This window comes from Anomaloglossus baeobatrachus, chromosome 1 (genome assembly GCF_048569485.1).
Source record: "Anomaloglossus baeobatrachus isolate aAnoBae1 chromosome 1, aAnoBae1.hap1, whole genome shotgun sequence".
Classification (NCBI taxonomy): Eukaryota; Metazoa; Chordata; class Amphibia; order Anura; family Aromobatidae; genus Anomaloglossus; species Anomaloglossus baeobatrachus.
The window spans coordinates 570812926-570838015 of NC_134353.1; the positions used below are offsets into that span (position 1 = coordinate 570812926).

General features: G+C 42.8%; 1 protein-coding gene across 1 annotated transcript in view; it reads right to left on the reverse strand.

Moving 5' to 3' along the window:
* The window catches only part of KDM4C (lysine demethylase 4C), a 480711-nt gene that overhangs the window by 108915 nt on the left and 346706 nt on the right, over positions 1-25090 (reverse strand). Inside the window, exon 16 of the mRNA XM_075317453.1 lies at positions 18530-18585. Coding sequence (XP_075173568.1) covers positions 18530-18585 — 56 coding nt within the window. The remainder of the gene's footprint in view (positions 1-18529; positions 18586-25090) is intronic.

Genomic DNA, 25090 nt, shown 5'->3' on the forward strand with positions numbered 1-25090 from the left:
GTGCCGGGTGTCAGACCCTGGCCGATCAGACATTGATGAACTATCCTAAGGATAGGCCATCAATGTTAAAGTAGTGTAAAACCTCTTTAGTTGCCTTATTTACACCAATTTATGTGATTAATTAATCTGCTGTGTATCTATAGCATGGCATTGACGCTGCCCAGTGAATAGGAAATAAATTGAAAGGACTTGGCAGTAGTCACTAAGTGGCCAGCGTTCAGTAAGTGGTATACAAGGCTGCTGGGTTCCATTGATTGCTTATATCCAGCCACAGCCAAAGCAGATTTCAGGTGATTGTGGGACTTCCAACTGTTAAAATCCCGCCAATCTCAAATTGACGAACTATCCACTGTTATGCCCTAGAAAACCCCGTTAAGTTGGTACAATGACTGAAGTGCTGAAAGTTGGAGTGACAGTTACATGGAATGCAGTTTGAAAGATACACAATCAAAAATAAGGGTGGAGAAATGTGGCACAAAGCATAAAGTGCTTATGTCATAGCTAGCTATAAGTGAGAGTAATTTGTTTTTTTTTCAATTTATAGATTTTATTGATTTTCAAAGAGAACCATATCTCAATAACACGACACATAGAACTCGCAAAAAACCGGGACCGGCGGGTAAACGGAGACCTGCTAAATTTAAAAAACAAACAAACCCCGATTCGCTCCGGAATCTGGTAACCATATACAGTGCCTACAAGTAGTATTTAACCCCCTGCAGATTTAGCAGGTTTGATAAGACGCAAATAAGTTAGAGCCTGCAAACTTCAAACAAGAGCAGGATTTATTAACAGATGCATAAATCTTACAAACCAACAAGTTATGTTGCTCAGTTAAATTTTAATACATTTTCAACATAAAAGTGTGGGTCAATTATTATTCAACCCCTAGGTTTAATATTTTGTGGAATAACCCTTGTTTGCAATTACAGCTAATAATCGTCTTTTATAAGACCTGATCAGGCCGGCACAGGTCTCTGGAGTTATCTTGGCCCACTCCTCCATGCAGATCTTCTCCAAGTTATCTAGGTTCTTTGGGTGTCTCATGTGGACTTTAATCTTGAGCTCCTTCCACAAGTTTTCAATTGGGTTAAGGTCAGGAGACTGACTCGGCCACTGCAACACCTTGATTTTTTCCCTCTTGAACCAGGCCTTGATTTTCTTGGCTGTGTGCTTTGGGTCGTTGTCTTGTTGGAAGATGAAATGACGACCCATCTTAAGATCCTTGATGGAGGAGCGGAGGTTCTTGGCCAAAATCTCCAGGTAGGACGGGCTATCCATCTTCCCATGGATGCGGACCAGATGGCCAGGCCCCTTGGCTGAGAAACAGCCCCATAGCATGATGCTGCCCCCACCATGCTTGACTGTAGGGATGGTATTCTTGGGGTCGTATGCAGTGCCATCCAGTCTCCAAACGTCACGTGTGTGGTTGGCACCAAAGATCTCGATCTTGGTCTCATCAGACCAGAGAACCTTGAACCAGTCTGTCTCAGAGTCCTCCAAGTGATCATGAGCAAACTGTAGACGAGCCTTGACATGACGCTTTGAAGTAAAGGTACCTTACAGGCTCGTCTGGAATGGAGACCATTGCGGTGGAGTACGTTACTTATGGTATTGATTGAAACCAATGTCCCCACTGCCATGAGATCTTCCCGGAGCTCCTTCCTTGTTGTCCTTGGGTTAGCCTTGACTCTTCGGACAAGCCTGGCCTCGGCACGGGTGGAAACTTTCAAAGGCTGTCCAGGCCGTGGAAGGCTAACAGTAGTTCCATAAGCCTTCCACTTCCGGATGATGCTCCCAACAGTGGAGACAGGTAGGCCCAACTCCTTGGAAAGGGTTTTGTACCCCTTGCCAGCCTTGTGACCCTCCACGATCTGGTCTCTGATGGCCTTGGAATGCTCCTTTGTCTTTCCCATGTTGACCAAGTATGAGTGCTGTTCACAAGTTTGGGGAGGGTCTCAATTAGTCAAAAAAGGCTGGAAAAAGAGATAATTAATCCAAACATGTGAAGCTCATTGTTCTTCGTGCCTGAAATACTTCTTAATACTTTAGGGGAACCAAACAAATTCTTGTGGTTTGAGGGGTTGAATAATAAATGACCCTCTGAATAAACTTTTCACAATTTAAAAAAAAAAAAAAAAAAAGAAATAACATTCTTTTTTGATGCAGTCCATTTCACATTTCACACTTCCAGGCTGATCTACAGTCCAAATGTCACAATGCCAAGTTAATTCCGAATGTGTAAACCTGCTAAATCTGCAGGGGGTTGAATACTACTTGTAGGCACTGTATGTATGTATATATATATATATACACACATTATATATATATATATATATATATATATATATATATATATATATATATATATATATATATTATATATATATATATACACACATATATACATATATATACATACATATATATACATACATATATATACATACATACATACATACATACATACATACATACATACATACATACATACATACATACATATATATATATATATATATATATATACATATATAAAAACAAAAAAATTTGCAAGCCCCCCCCTCCCAATTTTGATACCCAGCCAAGATAAAGCTAGCTGGGGGTTGGTATTCTCAGCCCACAGGCGCTTGGTATTGCCACATTCATTACATATGACAATTCCGGTGTTTTACCGCCTCTTCCTGTTGCCCTGGTGCGGTGGCAATCGGGGTAATAGCAGGAGTTAGTAACATCGCACAGATGCTACTAAACCCTAGGCTAGACATGGCAAAGGCGTCTATGAGATACTTGCATCATTAACCTGTAAATGAAAGTAAATAAGTAGAAACACGGAGAAAAAAAATCCTTTATTTGGAATAAAATACAAAAACCCACCCTCTTTCACCACTTTATTAACCCCAAACACTCCACCAGGTCCGGCATAATCCAACTCTGCTACATCTCACAGCGGCCGGCCATAAAACAAGACCATCGGCTGTGAGTGCAGACAATTACAGAGCCGCGAGGAGCAATAACTGCAAGCAGACGCTGTCACAGGCTGGGGGCATGTCTGACTGTAACCAATCACAGATGATAGGATGGCCGGTGGGTGGGGAAAGCACGGAAAGCTGTGTGAATGCGATGAGCCTATTGTGCAGTACAGGAAGTGAATATGCGACCTAGAAGCAGTTTGCCGCCATGACACCGAGTCTCCGTAAATATGAAACACTCGCTTAATTTTTGTTTTATTTATTTTTCCTTTAATTTCCCCAGTGTCGAATACGGCTCGCATACACGGAATTACAGGCTCGACACCCAGGCATCTTTGAAACCACATGGATCCGGACTTTTACAGCCCTAAAGACACATGAAGGATCATCATGAGTACAAATAACTGAGTGCATGAACGCAAACCATAAGAAAAAGATTAGCTGGAAATAGGACAATAGTAGGGAGAAGAGTAGACAAAAGAGATGATGGATGCACTCCCAAGAGAAAGGAGATAAGAATACAGAAACTGTGTAGTTTCCCATCTCTGTATCAGTGGATTTCTGTGCTCAAAGGTAGGGGGATTTATATGTCGCGCCGGGGAACACCACACTGCCTCAAAACAGTGTGATACAGTGAAAAAGAGGAAGGCCTCCCAATGGAACCAGCATCAGGGAGCAAAAGACCCAGGCGGGGAGCATGCATCAGCTGATTGTTTAAAAAAGCTGGCGGCTTTTTACCGCCCGGCTTTTAAACAATCATGCAACCATTTTAGCCTTTTACTCAGCCCCTAGACCACTTTGTAGGGTCCAGCAGACAATTACTCACATTTTCCATTGACTTACATTGGACTTGCTACTCCTAACGAGTAATTACATGGATACTCGCGGAGTAACGAGTAGCCCGAATACCGTACTACTCGGCGAGAACCGAGCAGTAACGAGTATACTTACTCATGCCTAGATTTCATCTGTCGGGAAAAGCAATCCATGTTGACATGTTTCGACAAACTTGTCTAGTTGGTCGAAAACGCGTCAACATGAATTGCTTTTCCCGACTGATGAAATAATTTAATGAATTTGAAATAAATTTGATATTTTATGGGATTACCGGAATTGCTCTTTGCTTCTGTCATTGAATATTGCCTAGCTGTGATCGATGGGCTATCCGGCTTCCCTATAAGAATGTATGAGTTGCAGTGAAGGCATTGTTGTGGTGAGTTTTTTGGGACTTTCCTTATCCTAACCTTAAGTTTAAAGTAATGACCTTAGAATAGAAAAGCAGGAAGCTCCAGCTTGTACTGTCTTTCCATACTTTGCTCAATGTGAGGCACACCAGCCAATATACACGGTACACCTATCGTTGAGCTACGCCAAGAACATCCATCACAGAGGAAAGCAGAAAGACGTATTCATGTAGAAGTGAATCTGCCAAACAGATAAGGATTAGATAACCACAAGGTGTAAAGAAAGAGCCATATCAGAGGGAGACTGTAAATGGATGCATGGGAGTGAGGCTGTGTGCACACGTTGCGTTTTTTACCGCGGAAACGCTGCGTTTTGAACCGCAGCGTTTCAGTGGCAAATTGCATGCGTTCAGCTTTCCCAGCAAAGTGTATGGGAAAGCTGAAAAATCAGTGCACATGCTGCGTTTCTTTCCGCAGCGTTTTGGATGCCAAAAATCGGTGCGGAAAGAAAAGCAGCATGTCACTTCTTTTGTGCGTTGTGGGTGCGTTCTCTCCCCCATTGAAATCAATGATGTGGGGTCAGAACGCAGCTACACCGCATGGACCTGCTTTTTTGTTGCGGTCCGCGGGCTTTGTCGGCACGCCAGAAAGCAGGCATTTACCTGGAAGTGAGGTCAAGAGGCTTCCTGTTGACCTCACTTCCTGGCAAAGCCCCCGGTGTCGCCAAAGTGCCCGCCCCGACCCCCCTCCCGAAAATCCAACATGGCCGCGCGCACAGTAGCGCACCGGCCGCCCTGCTCTTATGTTATCTGTCGCATGTGCCTTGAGACATGCGACAGAAAAATGCACCCAGGCCCTGCCCGTTCACCCCCTATTCCCCCCGGTGTCATACATACCTGTCCGGTCGCAGCGCTGATCCCCCGCGGCCCCCTCCTCCTTCACAGCAGACGCCGGCCGGTCACATGAGCAGAGCAGCTGACAGCCAGCACAGTGTTCAGAGAGCTGTGCTGGCTGCTCGGCACTCTGCAGCTGTGACCCGGGGAGAGTGGGTGCAGATTTTTGCACCCACTCTCCTCAAATGGAGGGTCTGTCCTCCTAGAAAATGGGGGATACGTTCCCTGAACGTGCCCCCATATTCTAGAAGGTCCAGAGCCGACGTGGGACATCCAAATGGATTTCTGCGGACCCATTTTTTTTATTAAATTGGAGAACAAGGGAATGATTTGGGGAGTGTTTTTTCTAATAAAAAATTTTTTGTTGTCTTTTTTTGCTTTTGTTTACTGTCAATTAGTTATGTCGGGTGTCTGATAGACGCCGTGACATCACTAATTGCTGGGCTTGATGCCAGGTGACATTACACATCTGGTATCAACCCCATTTATTACCCCGTTAGCCAACGCACCAGGGCGCGGGATGAGTTGGGGCGAAGCGCCAAGATTGGCGCATCTAATGGATGCGCCACTTCTGGGGCGGCTGCGGCCTGCTATTTTTAGGCTGGGAAGAGTCCAATAACCATGGCTCTTCCCACCCTGAGAATACCAGACCCCAGCTGTCAGCTTCACCTTGGCTGGTGATCTAATTTGGGGGGACCCCACGTTATTTTTTTTTTTTATTCTTTATTTATAAATATAAAAAAAAGCCTGGGGAGCCCTCCAAATTGATCACCAGCCAAGATGAAGCTGCCAGATGTGGTTTGCAGGCTACAGCTGTCTGCTTTACCCTGACTGGCTATCAAAAATAGGGGGGACCCCACGCCATTTTTTTCATTTTTTTATTTTTTTTTTTATTGGATAAATACTAAGCTATGCACCCTTTAGTGCCACATGAAAGGTACTAAAGGTGCCAGCTTAGAATATGCAGGCGGGGGTGGGACGTTCTATATATTTGACATCCCTTCATCCATTGACGCTTTTTAGGCTGTGTCCACAATCAGGGTTTGCAGCGTTATGGGCGCTGAGTGTTTTCCCTGCGTCCATAACGCTGCGTTGTGCAGTAGAAGCACAGTGGAAGGATTTTTGGAGATCCCATGCTCACTGTGCTTCTTTTCTCCGCAGCATAAACTGACCGGTAGCGTGGCTTCCCGAGCCTCAGCATGTCAATTTATGCTGCGGAGACGAGAGTGTTCTCTGCAGGTAGCATAGAGCTCCACAGCAGCCTGAACCCAAATCGTGGGCATGGGCAGCTGCAGGAAGGCTGACACTGTACTAGACGCCGTGTCGCTGGATCATGGCCACATAGCCTTAGGCCCCTTTCACACGTCAGTGATTCTGGTACGTTTGTGCTTTTTTTTAAACGTACCAGGATCACTGACATACGAAGACCCATTATAATGAATGGGTCTGCTCACACATCAGTGATTTTTCACTGCACGTGTCTCCATGCGGCGTACCCGCGTGTGCGTGATTGCCGCACGGAGACATGTCCATTTTTTTTCTGGCATCACTGATGTTCCACGGACCACACAGTGGTGTGATCCGTGAAACACGTGCCAGAAAAAAAACGTGCTTTTAAAATAAAAATCATTTTAACTCACCCGGCGTCCAGCGATGTACTCTGCAGCCCGTGCAGCTTGCTGCTTCTGAGCCGGCTCATTATTGTCGCGCATATTCATGATGCACGACACAGCCGACCCAGAAGCAGCTGCTGCGGGGGTCAGCGCCGGCCGGATGCTGCACCGCGGGAGCGATCAGCACCATGGAGAGCGGGAGCGGGTGCAGGTGAGTTAATCTCTAAGTGCAATCATGGGCCACGGAGAACGGAGCCCGGATTGCACTTAGACAACCCATGTGTGCCGTGATTCACGGCACACGGAGGGACATGTGCGTGTTTTACACGCCAGTGAAAAACGTCAGTGTTTTTCACTGACGTGTGAAACGGGCCTAAAAGTGAGAATATTGTTGCTACAGCAACATTTTGGGTGAAGTAGCTGTGGATTCAAAATGCTTAATATACTCCTGAATAAAATCCTTGATGGGTGCAGATTCCAAAATGGGGTCACTTGTGGGGGTTTTCTGACGTATAGGTACCTAAGGGGCTTGGTGCGCGAAGTTTATTTCAACTTTTCCAAAATTCAAATGGTGCTCCTTCCATTCCAAGCCCTCCCATTTATCCAAACAGAATGTGGAGAAGGAAATGACATCACAGGTTTTTTTTTCCAAAGGTCTGTGTTCAACCAACTTTATTAACACTGACAAGTCTTAAAAAATGCACCTAAAAAAAACGCATGAAAAACGCATGAAAAACGCATGAAAAACGCATGCGTTTTCGATGCGTTGTTTCTCAAAAAGCATTGTTTACAATTCTCCCCTCTGCCAGAGGGTGCGTTTTTTTCCGCGCGGAAAAAAAAGCAACGTGTGCACATACCCTGAATTGGTTTTCCAAAAGAGACTAGAGTTTCTGTGTTAGGGACTGATACACAGTAACTAGGTGAGTGAACCCTAGTAGTGCGCAAGACTGCCAGACATGCTACTGCAGTGCATTTAATGAGCTGTCTCAAGTAGTGAGTGTGAGACTGCTGTAATAGGAGAGAGAAGCTATGCTAGAAGAGCTACTGAGGCGTCTGCCAACATGTTATGTGTAGTGACGGAAGTGCAAGATCACAGTTAATGTGTATGCCAATCATCTAAATAAGCAGCTGGCAACACCAAGATCCATGACAATATCAAAAGGAGTTAGATGCTTACATATCAGATGCTAAAGTAAATGTAAGGGAGGATAGCAGAATGGAACTAAAGGACAAAAACACAGCTAGCTTGGTGACGAGTTAGAAGGGGAGATAGAGGAGAAAGTGTCAGGGAGGCTAGTCCTGATATGGCACAGTCCAAAATGTTTGCCAAGTTGGCAGATGAGGGGAGTGTCAGTAAATGAGTAGCACTGAAAGCCTGTGAGGTGTCTGTTCAAGTAAATAACGTTTTGTTTTCCTTGTACATTGGGTTTACAGATTACTAGAAGGAGCTTGTGAGGACCCAGTGGTCAAGATGAAGAGTGGCACTAATGACAAAGTTAGAGGTAGGTGGAATGTCCTTAAAAATTATTTCTGAAAATTTGACTGAAAAGGTAAAGCAATTATTCTCTGAGATTCACGTACCACGCCAGAGAAGCAGCGGGAGATTAAAGAGGTAAATGAGTGGCTCAAAAATTAGTGAAGGAAGGAGTGTTTGGGGTTTCTGGACAACTGGACCAACTTATCTGTTGGATGTAGGCTATATGCTAGGAATGGGCTGCACCTCAACGTGGGTGGAGCAGGTTACCTAAGGAAAAGAACGGCTAGATGTTTGGAGGAGTGTTTAACCTTATCTAGGGTCTAGGGAAGGCGATTACTGTAAAAGAGGAAAAAAATAGTAGGTAGTCACCTGGGCAAGAGTAATGAAAAAGGGGGTGGAATGAGGGTATGGGTTGGAACATTTATTAAAGAAAGGAAAAATAGGGGTATAGGAAAATACATGAAAAAAAAGAGAAAGTAGATAAAAGAAGTAAATGCCAATAGGAGGTTGTTAGAAGTCTCCCAGTATAATGGAAGCAGCAGAAAGCGTCAAATTGATGAATAAGTATATAAAAACGAATTAATATGGGGAACTTCATCTACCCTGGTATAAACTGAGGAGCAGAAACTTGCAGTTCCAGCTAAAAATAAACAACACAGCAAAAAAGGGTTTTTGCCAATAAGAGAAAATGAATTACTTTTCACAACTGGTGCAGGACCCAACAAGAGAGGGGGGGGGGCATTCAAGGCCTAATTCTAACCAATAGGCTAGACAGAGCATCAGATCTACTGTTAGGGGTCATTTGGGTAATGGTGATCACAAAATAATAAGTTGTAATCTATCATTTAGTATGATGTTTTCTAAAGGTTAGGAGATGATCTTAGTGCTATAAACTAGGACAATGCTCTTAAAAATAAAAGTATCACCATGCATTGTTGGTGGGCCTTGAGGACTGGAGTTGGGAAACATTGCTCTGTATGAATAAACAAGTTAGAAATAGGCGGAAACCACTATGGCTAAATAAAACTGTAAAGGGCGCAATAAATGACCCAAAAAAAAGAGTTTAGAGAATTAAAGCATGTTGTTGAGGTAGGAAATCATTCTAAAGAAAAAAATGTGGAAAAAAAAAAAAAGACAAAAAACAAAATCAACTCAGCACACAGACTCCTCAACTATATGAACAGTAAGAAACTCAAAAATGATAATGTTGGCCCCCTTAAAAAATAATCTGGGTGAAATGGAATAGGATGAGTGAAAGGCGCAATCTGCTAAACACCTTTTTCCTACAGTATTTCCATAAGAAAATGACAGATGACATGATCAGGTTTACCATAAATGCTACCGGCTTAACCCAGCAGGGTGTACACTGTCGCCTCAAAATCATTACAGTGGACAAATCACCGGGGCCAATTGCATTCCCTTCCTCTCCAGAATACTGCAGGAACTAATATTCAAGGATTCCATAATAACAGTCTGTACCACAGAACTGGCAAATAGCAAATTTGGTGCCAATTTTCAAAAAAGGGACAAATTCTCGGTCCAACATCAAAATGGTTTATGAGGGATCAGTCCTGTCAAACTAATCTAATCAGTTTCTGTGAGGATGCACGTTTCAGACTGAACCAGGGTAAGGATGTGGATGTTGTCTATCTGGATTTTTTTTAAGGGGTTTGATACAGTGCTACAGTGGGGAAAAAAGTATTTAGTCAGCCATCAATTGTGCAAGTTCTCCCACTTAAAAAGATGATCCAAAGGCAATTACCAGTCTTGCGGCACTCCTGCTACCAATGGTGGAACATATTGGATGATTTTTGGTCATATGACTGGACCAATATACAAATAAGTAAAGAGATATTTTATTTGTACATTAAAATTTGGTTAATTATACAACGAGTTTTGGCTCAGATGTTTTATCCTTCAGCCTTCTTCAGGTATAATTGTGAGAAAAAAGATGTATACCTTTTTTCTCACAATTATACCTGAAGAAGGCTGAAGGGTAAAACATCCGAGCCGAAACGCGTTGTATAATTAACCATATTTTAATGTACAAATAAAATATCTCTTTACTTATTTGTATATTGGTCCAGGTCATATGACCAAAAATCATCCAATATGTTCCACCATTGGTAGCAGGAGCGCCGCAAGACTGGTAATTGCCTTTGGAACTTCTTTCACTAAGTGGACCTGCTGGAGGGCTCCTCTATAGTATCCAGTGCAATTGCTGCATACTGCACCATAATCCTATTGGAAAGTGGATCAATTCCTCTTGGATTATTCCAGGCTTTCTAACCTCTGAACCAGGTGAGAGTTCCACTATTTCAACACCTTTATATATAAAAAACTCACTACACTCAGATTGGCGCCGCGTTTGTCTCTTTCTATCTTCCCCTGTCTCCAGGGTATTTTTTTCACTTAAAAAGATGAGAGAGGCCTGTAATTGACATCATTGGTGAACAACAACTATAATGCGGGCTTCACATGGTACGATCTATCATGCGATTGCACGAGCGATCGTACCCGCCTCCTTCGTTTGTGCGTCACGGGTAATTAGTTGCCCGTGGCGCACAAAGTCGTTAAACCCCCGTGACACGTACTTACCTGCTGAGCGACCTCGCTGGGGGCGGCAAACATCCACTTCCTGAAGGGGGAGGGACGTTCGGCGTCACAGCGACGTCACACAGCGGCCGGCCAATAGAAGCGGAGGGGCGGAGATGAGCGAGACATAAACATCCCGCCCACCTCCTTCCTTCCGCATAGCCAGCGGGAGCCGCGGGACGCAGGTAAGCTGTGTTCATCATTCCCGGGGTGTCACACGGAGCGATGTGTGCTGCCCCGGGTACGATGAACAACCGGCGGCATTAAAAATAAACAATTTTTTAAAAATAAGCGACGAGCACACGACTCACGATTTGTGAGCGATTTGTCACTCGGAGGTGTCACACGAAACGATGTCGCAAGCGATGCCAGATGTGCGTCACGAAAACCGTGACCCCGACGATGCATCGCGCGATAGCTCGTCTCGTGTGACGCCCGCATAAGAGACAAAATGACAAATAAAATACAGAATAATCACCTTGCCTGATGTGGCAATATTTTTTTATGAAAATTATGGTGGAAGAAATCAGTTAAGATTTCTGGCTCTCACAGACCTGTAACAACTTCTTTAAAAGGCTCCTCTGCCCTCCACTTAATACCTGTAGTAATGGCACCTGTTTGAACTTGTTATCAGTATAAAAGACACCTGTCCACAACCTCAAAAAGTCACACTCCAAACTCCACTATGGTGAAGACCAAAGAGCCGTCGAAGGACACCAGAAAAAAAAATTGACGCCCTGCATCAGGCTGGGAATACTTAATCTGCAATAGGCAAGCAGCTTGGTGTGATGAAATCAACTGTGGGAACAATAATGAGAAAATGGAAGACATACAAGACCACTGATAATCTCCCTCGATCTGGGGCTCCACACAAGATCTCACCCTGTGGGGTCAAAATGATCACAGGAGCGATGAGAAAAAATCCCAGAAACACACGGGGGACCTAGTGAATGACCTGCATAGAGCTGGGACTACCGTAACAAAGGCTACCATCAGTAACACACTATGCCGCCAGGGACTCAGCTCCTGCAGTGCCAGACATGTTTCCCTGCTTAAGCCAGTACATGTGCGGGCCCGTCTGAAGTTTGCTAGAGAGCATTTGGATTATCTTGAAGAGTATTGGGAAAATGTCATCTGGCCTGATGAAACCAAAGCAGAACTGTTTGGTAGAAACGCAGCTCATCATTTTTTTCATTGTGGCAACATCATGCTTGGGGCTCTTTCTCTGCAAAGGGACCAGGACGACTGATCCGTGTACATGAAAAAATGAATGGGGCCATGTATTGTGAGATTTTGAGTGCAAATCTCCTTCCAAAGAGCAAAGGCATTGACGATGAACCATGGCTGGGTCTTCCAGCATGATAATGATCCCAAGCACACCACCAGGGCAACGAAGGAGTGGCTTTGTAAGAAGCAAACAAAGGTCCTGGAGTGGCCAAACCAGTTTCCAGAGCTCAACCCCATTGAAAACCTTTGGCGGAGAGATGAAAGTCCGTGTTGCCCATCAACAGGCCCAAAACATCACTGCTCTACAGGAGATCTGTATGGAGGAATGGGCCAACATACCACCAACAGTGTGTGCCAACCATGTGAAGCGTTACAGAAAACATTTGACCTCTATCATTGCTAACAAAGGATATATAACAAAATATTCAGATGAACTTTTGTATTGACCAATACTTATTTTCCATCACAATAATTTGCAAAAAACAATCTTGCCAAATCAGACAAGGTGATTTTCTGGATTTGTTTTCTCACTTTGTCTCTCATAGTTGTGGTCTACCTATGATGTCAATTACAGGCCTCTCATCTTTTTAAGTGGGAGAACTTGCACAATTGGTGGCTGACTAAATATTTTTTTTCCCCACTGAACACAATTGGTTGGTACATCAAATAAGAGCAGTTGTACTAGGGGACAAGATTATTGATAGGAAACATAATTAATGGAACACACTCTGATTGGGTCACAGGGGTCAGTATTCATCCCTCTTTTTAATTTATTACTGACAATTGTAAGAATTCACGCTCTTCGGTACGCATTCGGTAACATTCACACAGGCAATGGGATTTTAGTCCAAAAGGGCATTTTTTTTATTTCATAAAACTCAAATCAACAACAAAAAACAGCATCTTCTGAGCACAAAGTATAACCGCAAATAAACAGTTAATTTAACAGGCACTTATATGTCAGTGCAGCACACCAAATAATTTACTGTCCATTTCCCAAGACCAAACTATCCACACAACTACGATATATATATATATATAAATATATATCTATATATATATATATATATATCTATATATATATATCTATATATCTATATATATCTATATATCTATATATCTATATATCTATATATCTATATATAGATAGATAGATATATATATATATACACACACACACACACACACACACACACACACACACACAAACCTTGCGAAAGTATTCGCCCTCTTTAAGTTTTCAACCTTTTCCCTCATTTCAGGCTTCAAACATAAAGATTAAAAATGTTATGTTATGGTGAAGAATCAACAAGTGGGACACAATTGTGAAGGTGAACGATATCCTTTTGCTACGATTACAGCTGCAAGTTGCTTGGGGTATATGTCTATCAGTTTTTCACATCGAGAGACTGAAATTCTTGCCCATTCTTCCTTTGCAAATAGCTCGAGCTGAGTGAGGTTGGATGGAGAGTGTTTGTGAACAGCAGTTTTCAGCTCTTTCCACAGATTCTCGATTGGATTCAGGTCTGGACTTTGACTTGGCCATTCTAAAGGCCACTTTACACCCGCCCGTCGGTTGTGCGACACGGGCAAATCGCTGCCCGTGGCGCACAACATCGCTAACACCCGTCACACATACTTACCTTCCTAGCGATGTCGCTGTGGCCGGCGAACCGCCTCCTTTCTAATGGGGCGGTTTGTGCTGCGTCACAGCGGCATCACTAAGCAACCGACCAATAGAAGCGGAGGGGCGGAGATGAGCGGCCGTAACATCCCACCCACCTCCTTCCTTCCTCATTTGCGGCGGCCGCAGGTACGATGTTGTTCCTCGTTCCTGCGGTGCCACACAAAGATGTGTGCTGCCACAGGAACAACGAACAACCTGCGTCCAAAAGCAGCAACAATATTTGAGATTAGAACGAAGTGTCAATGATCAACGATATGGTGAGTATTTTTGATAGTTAGCGGTCGTTCGTACGTTTCACATGCAACGACACTAACGAGGCCGGATGTGCGTCACTAATGCCGTGACCCCAACGACATCTCGTTAGCGATGTCGTAGTGTGTAAAGGGGCCTTAACACCTGCATACGTTTGATGAATGAACCATTCTATTGTAGATTTTGCTTTATGTTTGGGATTATTGTCTTGTTGGAAGACAAATCTCCATCCCAGTCTCAGGTCTTTTGCAGACTCCAACAGGTTTTCTTCAAGAATGGTCCTGTATTTGGCTCCATCCATCTTCCTATTAATTTTAACCATCTTCCCTGTCCCTGCATGAAGAAAATCAGGCCCAAACCATGATACTGCCACCACTATGTTTGACAGTGGGGATAGTGTGTTTAGGGTGATGAGCTGTATTGCTTTACGCCAAACATATCGTTTGGCATTGTGCCCAAAAAGTTTGATTTTGCTTTAATCTGACCAGAGCACTTTGATCCACATGTTTGGTGTGTCTCCCAGGTGGCTTGTGGCAAACTTTAAACAACACTTTTTATGGATATCTTTGAGAAATGGCTTTCTCCTTGCCACTTCCATAAAGGCCAGATTTGTGCAGTGTACAACTGATTGTTGTCCTATGGACAGACTCTCCCCCCTCAGCTGTAGATCTCTGCAGTTCATCCAGAGTGATCATGGGTCTCTTGGCTGCATCTCTGATCAGTCTTATCCATGTTTGAGATGAAAGTTTGGAAGGACGGCCGGGTCTTGGTAGATTTGCAGTGGTATGATACTCCTTCCATTTTAATATGATCACTTGCACAGTGCTCTTTGGGCTGTTTAAAGTTTTGAAAATCTTTTTGTAACAAAATCTGGCTTTAAACTTCTCCAAAACAGTATCACAGATCTGCCTGTTGTGTTCCTTGGTCTTAATAATGCTATCTGCACTTTAAACAGAACACTGAGACTATCACAGAGCAGGTGCATCTATACGGAGACTTGATTACACACAGGTGGCTTATATTTATCATTGGATCACTACTTACAGATTTTCTATTTAAAAAGCAAACTACACAAGAGCACACATATTTGGTATTGATGTGTCCAAAACGACCCAATCTAGAACACCGAGACGATTTTTTTTTTTTATAACAAATTACATCAAAAACGTTGTTTTATCAGCATTCTACCACAGTAAAAAAAAAAGGAATAAAATACAATCAAAAAGTTGTAAGTAAATAAAATTGGTTTTACTGAAAATGTCATCTCTACCCACAAAAAACAAGCCCTCAATTAGCCCTGTCAGAGGACAAATAAAGTTATAGCTCTAGGAATATGGAGATGTTTAAAAATATATATATTTTTACAAAAATGTGCAAAGTATCAAAAATCTAAGAAGAAAGCAATCAAAAATTTTATGCACCTCAAAATAATACTAATAAAGATCAACTCATCTCACTAAAAAACAAGCCTCACATAACTGTCAGCAGAGAAATAGAAAAATTATAACTCTCAAAGCAACCGACTGTGAGACTTTATGCCCAAAGTAAAGATCAGAGGAACAGAACAGGTCCAGCTGATAGTATAGGAAAAACGTTTAAGGGGGTAGACCAAGTTCCAGCTTTAAAGCATCACTCCAGGGTGAAATAAAACAAAAAAGAAAATGCTGGAGTTGTGCATTAACAAAGAATTATTGTTTAATCTAAGTGATGATAGATATCGCCTGAAAAGAAGAAGTCGACCATGTTTGAAATTTTTATTCACAAAAGATCTGTAAAAGAACACTTGCAGAACCCAGAAAAATATTTCAGCCTTTACCTGATATCATGAACTTGACTAACAGCCAAGATGGACTAATAGGTGTATGGCAGTATGAGTGTAATGATTGTTTACCAGGCAATCTTTCTTTCAGTGCTTTCAATGCTTGTTCAACCATGAACATCTATCCATATATGTGTATGACCTTGTTTAGCCTATGACTCTTTTTTTAAGAACAATTCCAATCACTGCTGTATTTTCAATTTATACCTTTCAGGAGATAACTTTTAACAGTATTTAACTAAAGCCATCAAAATTAAAACACCGGTCATAACTAGTGATGGGAGGCTCGCAGATAACCGGAACCGGCGGGTCCCTGGTTTTTAAAAAAAATACGGTTCCGGTCCGGAATCCGGTATCCATATAAGTCTATATGGGGACCAGAATCCGGAGATTAAAAATGTTGGTAGAAGGGATAGGAGCGTGCGCGCTGTACTTATCGAGGCTCCGTCATGGCGGTACACTGCTTCCAGGTTATAAATTCACTTCCAGGGCTGCTGATTAACCTTCATTGAATATTCATTGCTGTCCCTGCCCACTAGCGTCTGTGATAGGCTGGGGGAGCATTTGACTGCAACCAGTGTGACAGCGTGTCTGACCAATCACAGTACCGGTCTGCGGGTCTATAGTGTACAGTAAAAATAAGTAAATAAATACAAAAATTGCCGCGCGGTCCCCCCATATTCTGATAGCCAGCACAGAGAACGCCCACGGCTACAGAATGCAGTCTCCAACCCTGCGCTTATCTTGGCAGTATATCAAAATAAGAGGACCCGCATGTGGCTTTTTTTAAATTACTTAAATAAATAATTTTAAAAAAACAGAGTGCGGTTCCCCCAATCTTGATACCTAGATAAGATAAAGGTTGATAGCTGGTATTCTCAGACTTGGGGGGTCCATGCTTATTGGACCACCCCCAGGCTAAAAAGAGCAACTTGCAGTCGCCCGGGATTGTCGCATCCATTAGATGTGACAAACCGTGCGCTTTACCCGGTTCTTCCCGATTGCCCTGGTGCGGTGGCAAATGGGGTAATAAGGAGTTAATGGCATCCCACAGCTGACACTAATCCGCAGATTAGTAATGGCAGACGTCTATGAGAACCCCCCATTACTAATCTATAAGTGAAAGTAAATAAACACAAAAATAAAATACCAAAAACACCCTCTTTCACCACTTTATTAACCACAAAAACAACCCTTCAGGTCCAACATAGTGCACACGAGGTCCCATGATCATTCAGCTCATGACTGCCTGCTGTGAGTGCAGACAGAGAATCACTCAGGTTATTTGCGGTCACAGCTGGATGTTCCCACAGTCCTCCACCTGTGACTGCTGATAACCTGACCTCAGGTGATCTCATTAAACTTCGTGAACTCACCTGTATCTCCTGGCAGAAAACCGCGTTTTTTTTTGCCAAGAGATGCAGATCTAGTGCTGAAATTTTCACATCATATTCATTCACCCAATTTACACCAACTGGCAAAAAAAAAAAACCATGGCAAAAAAAATGTGTTTTTTTTGCCAGGAGGTGTAGATTGGGTGCATAAATATGGTGTAAACAAGTCTCCCGAAATTTGCATCTTTTGGCCCAAAAATGCAAAAAAAAAAAAAAAAAAAAAAAAAGATTTTCTGCCGCTCACTGTGACCCGGATTAAGCAGAGTTGAAGATTTTCTGCCGCTCACTCTGACCCGGATTAAGCAGAGTTGAAGATTTTCTGCCGCTCACTGTGACCCGGATTAAGCAGAGTTGAAGATTTTCTGCCGCTCACTGTGACCCGGATTAAGCAGAGTTGAATTACCGTGGGATCTCGTGTGGATTATGTCGGACCTGCAGAGGTGTTTTAGAGGTTAATAAAGTGGTGAAAGAGGGTTTTTTGGGTATTTGTGTTCATCTACTTTCACTTGCAGATTAGTAATGGCGGTGTCTTATAGTCTCCTCCCAATACTAATCTAGGGATTAGTGGCAGCTGTGGGCTGTTATTAACGCCTTATTACCTCAATTACCATTGCACCAGAGAAATGTGGAAGAGATAGGTAAAGTGCCGGGTTTGTTGCATCTAATGGATCCGACAATCCGGGTGGCTGCAGGCTGCTATTTTTAGGCTGGGGGGGCCGATCCAATAAACATACACCTCCTTAGTCTGAGAATACCATCCCAAAGCTGTTGGACTTTATCTTGGCATGGTATCAAAATTGGGGAGACCGCATGTTGCTTTATTAAATAATTTATTTAAATAATTGAAAAAAAAGAAAAAAAAAAAAAAAAGCCGCATGTGGTTCCTCTGTTGTTGATACCCTGGCAATTTAAGCCCATGGGAGGGGGCTACAGCCTGCCATGGGCTTTATCATAATACGGGGGACTCTACGCCGAATATTTTGTTTATTGTTATACCACGTCACTGATCCACAGACAGCGCCTATAATTGTTGCAGACAGATGCTATCACACAGGCTGGGGGCATGTCTGACTGCAACCAATCACAGATACTAGGCCGGCCGGTGGGCTTGGAAAGCAGTGCATATGGATGAGCCTAAAGAGCTGCCCAGGAAGTGAAGGAGAGGCAGCAAGAACAGTTACAGCTGCGCCGGTGCCTCGGTAAGTTAAAGCTGTGGCTTCATTCTAATTTTCTTTATTTTTCTAAATTGATCGAGTGACGGATCCGCATCAAAACACCCGGAATCTTGGCCCCGGCACCCGGGTATCTTTGAAACTGCACGGATCTGGACTTTTTAAGTCTGGATCCGCCCATCACTAATTGTAACTGAAAAGTGTTCTAAAAAAATAAAAATTAAAATGTTACCAAATGACTCACTTGTTATCTGTTGTTTGTTTAAGAGCGCCACCTCGTAGACTGCAAAGGCAACATTCCTAAAATTAAAAGATTAAAAAAAATTAATAAACAGACCTCTACTTGTGAATGAAACTCTGTATAAGATGAAGAAATAAAAAGTCTGAGTACTAAATTTGTTGTTTTTTTTCCCTAGAAAAAAATGCTTCCTTACACTTGGGAAAAAAAAACAAAAACACAAAACAAAACCACACATCACTTAAAAGTTCTCAGAAAAGAACTACTATTTACAGTACCTGTATTAAATAGACATCGTAACACTGGTTTTGCTTACAATGGCTTGTGGCATGGAAGGATGACCAAAGAAAAGAACAGTCCTAATTTATGGGGTATCTGCAGTCACACGTATATTCCAGATTCTCCCCATCCAGCTGGACTTGTTTAAGGCTACGTGCACATATTGCATATTTAGTGAGGTTTTTACCTCACTAATGGTAAGCCAAAACCAGGAGTGGGTAAAAAATACAGAAATGGTGCCTGTGTTTCTACTATACTTTTCCTCTGATTGTTGCATTCCTGGTTCTGCTTACAAATCCTGGAGGAAAAAACTCAAATACTCAATGTGTCTATGTGGCCTAACCATTAGTGAGAGACATGCAAATGGCACAGAGCAAGGATTTAGCAAACATTTTTCCCTGTAGTGTTATAAAACCCCCGACTTATTGCCATATTCCCAACATTGATCATCTTGGTTTCTTCAGCACTCTGGTTATCCACTAGTTTTGTTGTTTTTTTTTTTTTTTTTACTGCAGGTGTTACCAAGTGATTTCCTACACCTAGATACAAAATACAAGAGTTCCTAATTAAAACTAGTTATATATTGTTTGTTTATACTTTTTCTATAAAGAACAGGAAGGGGGAGTCTAAAATAGTCTAAACTAGATAGATTTTCATTTTATTTTTTTTAATACAGATTGTAATATGGAAAAAAACATTGACATTATTGTATTAAAATAGACATTTAACACAAAAACCTGATTCGAACAATAGGCAACTGCCTAGGATATAGGCAGTAAGGCAATAATTGAGAACTTTTCAAACATTGTGAATCTAGGTATAGATAACAAAATTACTACTGTTACCTATGACTAAGAGTATCTTTTTGTGTGCCAGAAACGCGTCAGGTGTTATGCTGCAATAATTATTCAGTGTTTTTAATATGCTTGGAATAAAGTTTTTTTTATTTTATTCATTATTCCTTAGATGTTATGGGTGCATATTGTTAATCCCTGCCTAACAGTCCCTGTACTTAGTAGCATAGATAAAGGGATCTTTAGAAAGAGTATTTCTAAAGATCCTTTATGATATGCTAATGAGCACAGGGACTAGTCCAAAGGGAGTTAGTTCCTGCGCTCATTCCACCCTCTTAGCATGTTAGCACGCCCACAGGGGCTTGCTAACATGCTATTCAATGCATCCTCACCAGTAATGACACATGTACCTGTGTCTGCTGATTTGAATGCCTCATACTTATGGTCATAAACAGTATGAGGTTGGGGGAGAATGCGTCCTGACTTCAGAAAGGTCATGTGCACATGACCGGAAGTGCCGGGACTTCGGATCAGTGGTGACAGCAGACACAGGTAGCGCGTCACCGCTGGTGATGCTGAATTGAATAGTCCCTTTGGGCGTGCTAACATGCTAAGAGGGTGGAATGAGCGTGGGAACTAACGTCCTTGTGACTAGTCCCTGCGCTCGTTAGCAGATCGCAAAGGATCTTAGAAATAGTTTTTTCTAAAGATCTCTTTATGTGTGCTACTAGATACAGGGAGGGTTAGGTACGGATTAGGCTATGTTCAAATTTCTGTTTTTTTGCATCAGTCACCTGCGTTGCTTGATGCTTGTGACTGATGAGTTGTACAACAGGTGACAAGAAATGGAATTGTCATGAGAAAGCAGATTCTGTTGGTCAAATGATTTCAGTATAAAAACGAGAGAGAAAGAGAGAGAGAAAGAGAGAGAGAAAGAGAGAGAGAAAGAGAGAGAGAAAGAGAGAGAGAAAGAGAGAGAGAAAGAGAGAGAAAGAGAGAGAAAGAGAGAGAAAGAGAAAGAGAGAAAGAAAGAGAAAGAGAGAGCGAAAGAGAGAGAAGAGAGAGAAAGAGAGAGAAAGAGCGAAAGAGAGAGAAAGAGAGAAAGAGAGAGAAAGAGAAAGAGAGCGAAAGAGAGAGAAAGGGAGAAAGTGAGAGAGAGAAAGAAAGGGAGAAAGTGAGAGAGAGAGAAAGAGAGAGAGAGAAAGAGAGAGAGAGAAAGATCGAGAAAGAAAGAGAAAGAGAGAGAGAGAAAGAGAGAAAGAGCGAAAGAGAGCGAAAGAGAGCGAAAGAGAGCGAAAGAGAGCGAAAGAGAGCGAAAGAGAGAGAAAGAGAGAAAGAGAGAGAAAGAGAAAGAGAGAAAGAGAAAGAGAAAGAGAGAAAGAAAAAGAGAGAGACATCAGCTGATCGCTTTCATAAGCTGGCCGCCGGGAGATCAGCTGATCGCTCTCAAAAGCCGGCCGCCGGGAGATCAGCTGATTGCTCTCATAAGCCGGCGGCCAGCTATTGTGAACGATCAGCTAATCGCCCGGCTTCTGTGAACGATCAGCTGATCTCACGGCGGCCTGCTTATGAGAGCGGTCAGCTGATCGTTCACAATAGCCGGCCGATCAGCTGATCGTTCACAAAAGCCGGCCGCTGGGCAACCGCTGTTCGGTCACAGAAGATGGCTGCCGGGCGATAAGCCGATTGCTCACAGATGCCGGCCGCCGGGCGATCAGCTGATCGTTCGGCCACCGAGAGAGAGAGAGACATTGATTTGAATAATTAAACACAAGATCTGAGCATGCGCAGTGAATACAAAAGGATTCCGCTGCTCAAAAACGTTACATGCTGTGTTCCTGCCGCCCGGCGGTCAGTCGTTCCACGACTGATCAGTTGGGCGGCGGATGCAACGCAAGGGCATCAGTCACAATCCTCCGCTCATACAAGTCTATGGGAAATAACGGAATCCGCCAAACGGATTGTGTTGTTTATCAGAGCGGCGGATTGTGACTGATCCTAAACAACGGAAATGTGAACATAGCCTTAGCAATATGCACCTTTAACTTTAATGGATTTCTTATGGATAACTTTACATACAATTATCAGGCCCAACATAGTATTGCAATGTCAGTGGTAGACTCAGCTCATGAGACATCAGTCTGGAGCTTTTATAAAATGGGGAAAGTGGTATATAACTAATACACTGTAAAAACTTTGTAATTAGACAAGAGGATGAATGAATGGTGTTGGGGGCCACAGCAGGTGAAGAGACTCTTCTAGATGTCAAGCTATCTGATTCTATCTGAGCCCATGAGCAGAAATATGACCCACAGGGAGCAGAGGGGAGGTAAAAATGTGTTCTTTCCATTCTCCACACTATTCCGCTAACAGGATCCTAGCTCTAAGCATATACTAAAGGTGCTTGTTTCACTGTTTTTCAAAACACTAAATAAAAGCGGTGTGGCATTTTTATTTTTTGTTTCAACTTTGTAGAATAGTAAGCGAAAAATGTAGAGGAGATACATGTTAAGTCACAGCTGACACTTTCTGCTGTGCAAAAATAGAATTATGATGGGCTGACCTTGAGCGGATCCTGAAATGAATGTTCTGATATACAACATATGATCATCTGCTACCATATTTCAAGCATACACTGAAAACCTATTGTCAGTGCAGCTGCTGCGTAGTCTGTTCTTAGAGTAATGAGAGCTGAGATCCAGCCATTATTGAAAGCATAAGCTGGGAAATGAATAGCAGCATACCTGTATTTTTGATTCTTTTTATGTCAAATGAAATGCCACACTCCGTAAAATGTGTGGAAAATATCACATCACAACATCAAATTGTGGGTTAAAGATCTAGCTGAAATGCATGCAAGAAAGAAAGAAACTACCCATCATCCACATCCCAATTCAGTATTAATACATTCTAGAGATGGTAATATTAATACATTTGTAAGAACCTTAATATTAATTAATTTAATTTATTCAGCAATATATTGGAACAGTTCATCTTGTTGGAAGGTTAGATTGCCTCAGAAAAATCAGTACCTGAGTGCTCTGCTAGCAGGATACAAATCAAGCAGCATTAACCTGATGATATAGAAATGTTCCAACAGATTCAAGTGCTATTTTGTAAGAAAAGTAAGACGTACAGGAAGGTAAGCATGTAGCTGGAAAGAAAACACAGGCCTGAAACTACAAAACTGAAGAGCACGTAACTTAAGGACAGTGCGATTGACTTGGATTTTAACCTAGGTTTTCATTGGTCTCATTCACCTTTCATGGAAAAACTTGTCCTCTATTTTCTTAACAGTGAGGGTCCCAGAGGGTGCCATTCGAAACCGCTTTTTAAACGAGAATTTGTCAACATGTTTTTACATATGGAAATGGCTATATGAATGTTTCTGCAGAGATACAATGTGCTAATATGGAGATAACTGGATTAGAAGCCATATGCATTAGGGGTATGTTGTTTTTAATAATGAACACACGCCTATACAGCCATAGCACTATAGAAACTTGTTCAGTATCGACCATGAGCACCATGTGAAGAAATACATACACTTACCTGCCTTTGCTTGCTATCAATGAGGTTATTGATGGTTGTCTAAGGACCGTTCTGCTATGATGAATGCACTTTGGTATGCAAATCATCAAATGTTGGGGTTCCTCAGGGTTCAGTCCTTGGACCCCTAATTTTCTCTCTATACACAGCCCTTATTGGACAAACCATCAGCAAATTTCGTTTACAGTACCGTCTCTATGCTGATGACACCCAACTGTACACATCTTTTCCTGACATCACCCCTGCACTATTACAAAATACAACAGATTGTCTGTCCGCTGTCTCCAACATCATGTCCTCCCTCTATCTAAAACTGAACCTGTCAAAAACTGAAATTCTGTTTCCTTCCTCTCCTAACCTTCAGAAACTCAATATTACCATTTCTGTGTGTTGTTCTATCATTACGCCCTAGCAGCACGCCCGCTGTCTTGGGGTTATATTGGACTCCGATCTCTACTTCACTCCCCACATTCGTTCACTTGCTTGTACTTGTCAATTCCACCTCAAAAACTTCTCGAGAATTCGACCTTTTCTTACCATTGACTCTGCAAAAACTCTTAGGGGCACTTTGCACACTACGACATCGCAAGCCGATGCTTGCGATGCCGAGCGCGATAGTCCCCGCCCCCGTCGCAGCTGTGATATCATGGTGATAGCTGGTGTAGCGAACATTATCGCCACGCCAGCTTCACATGCACTCACCTGCCCTGCGACGACGCTGTGGCCGCCGACCCGCCTCCTTATTAAGGGGGTGGGTTGTGCGGCGTCATAGCGACGTCACACGGCAGGCGGCCAATAGAAGCGGAGGGGCGGAGATGAGCGGGACGTAAACATCCCGCCCACCTCCTTCCTTCCGCATAGCTGGCGTGAGCCGCAGGACGCAGGTAGGAGATGTTCCTCGATCCTGCGGCTTCACACACAGCGATGTGTGATGCCGCTGGAACGAGGAACAACATCGTAACATCGGTCATTTCCAAATTATGGAAATGACGACGCTACATCGATGATACGATTATGACGATTTTGCGCTCGTTAATTGTATCAAAAAGGCTTTACACACTACGACATCGTCTGCGACGCCGGATGTGCGTCACTTTCAATTTGACCCCATCGACATCGCACCTGCGATGTCGTAGTGTGCAAAGTGCCTTTTACTGTCGCTCTAATTCATTCTCGCCTGGATTATTGTAATTCTTTACCAATTGGTCTCCTTGTTACTAAATTCTCCCCTCTCCAATCCATTCTGAATGCCGCAGCCAGGATCATTTTCCTCTGCAACCACTTCACTGATGCCTTTTCTCTTTGCCAGTCATTGCACTGGTTGGCCATCCGCTACAGAATGCAACATAAACTTATAACTCTCACTCACAAAGCTCTCCATGGTTCTGTACCACCCTACATTTCCTCCCTCATCTCTGTCTATAACCCCACCCGTGCCCTCCGCTCTGCTAATAACCTAAGACTGACATCCTCAACAATTCGAACCTCCCATTCACGTCTTCGAGATATCTCACAAGCTGCGCCTATGCTGTGGAACACAATACCAAGAGCAATCCGATTAATTCCCAACATCCACACCTTTAAGCGGGCCCTAAAATCGCATTTCTTTTGACCAGCCTATCAGCTCACTGCCCTCATCTAATCTAGTCCCTTTCTGCCCTTCCTAAAAAATTTACTTCCAATTCTTGTCCCTGTACCAGTATAAATTCTGGCCGATGACAGGTTAATACAGCTGGTTTTGAATCCCCTATTAAATCGATGGCTGGACCATATATAACAAGCTTCCTCCCTCCCCCCATTCACCTTTTGTGCCTCCCCTATTTCCTCATAGACTGTAAGCTTACGAGCAGGGCCCTCACTCCTCCTGGTATCTTAATTTTGTTATTTTGTATGGTCTCATATTGTCTGTACATGTCTCCTCTGAATTATAAAACGCTGCGGAATA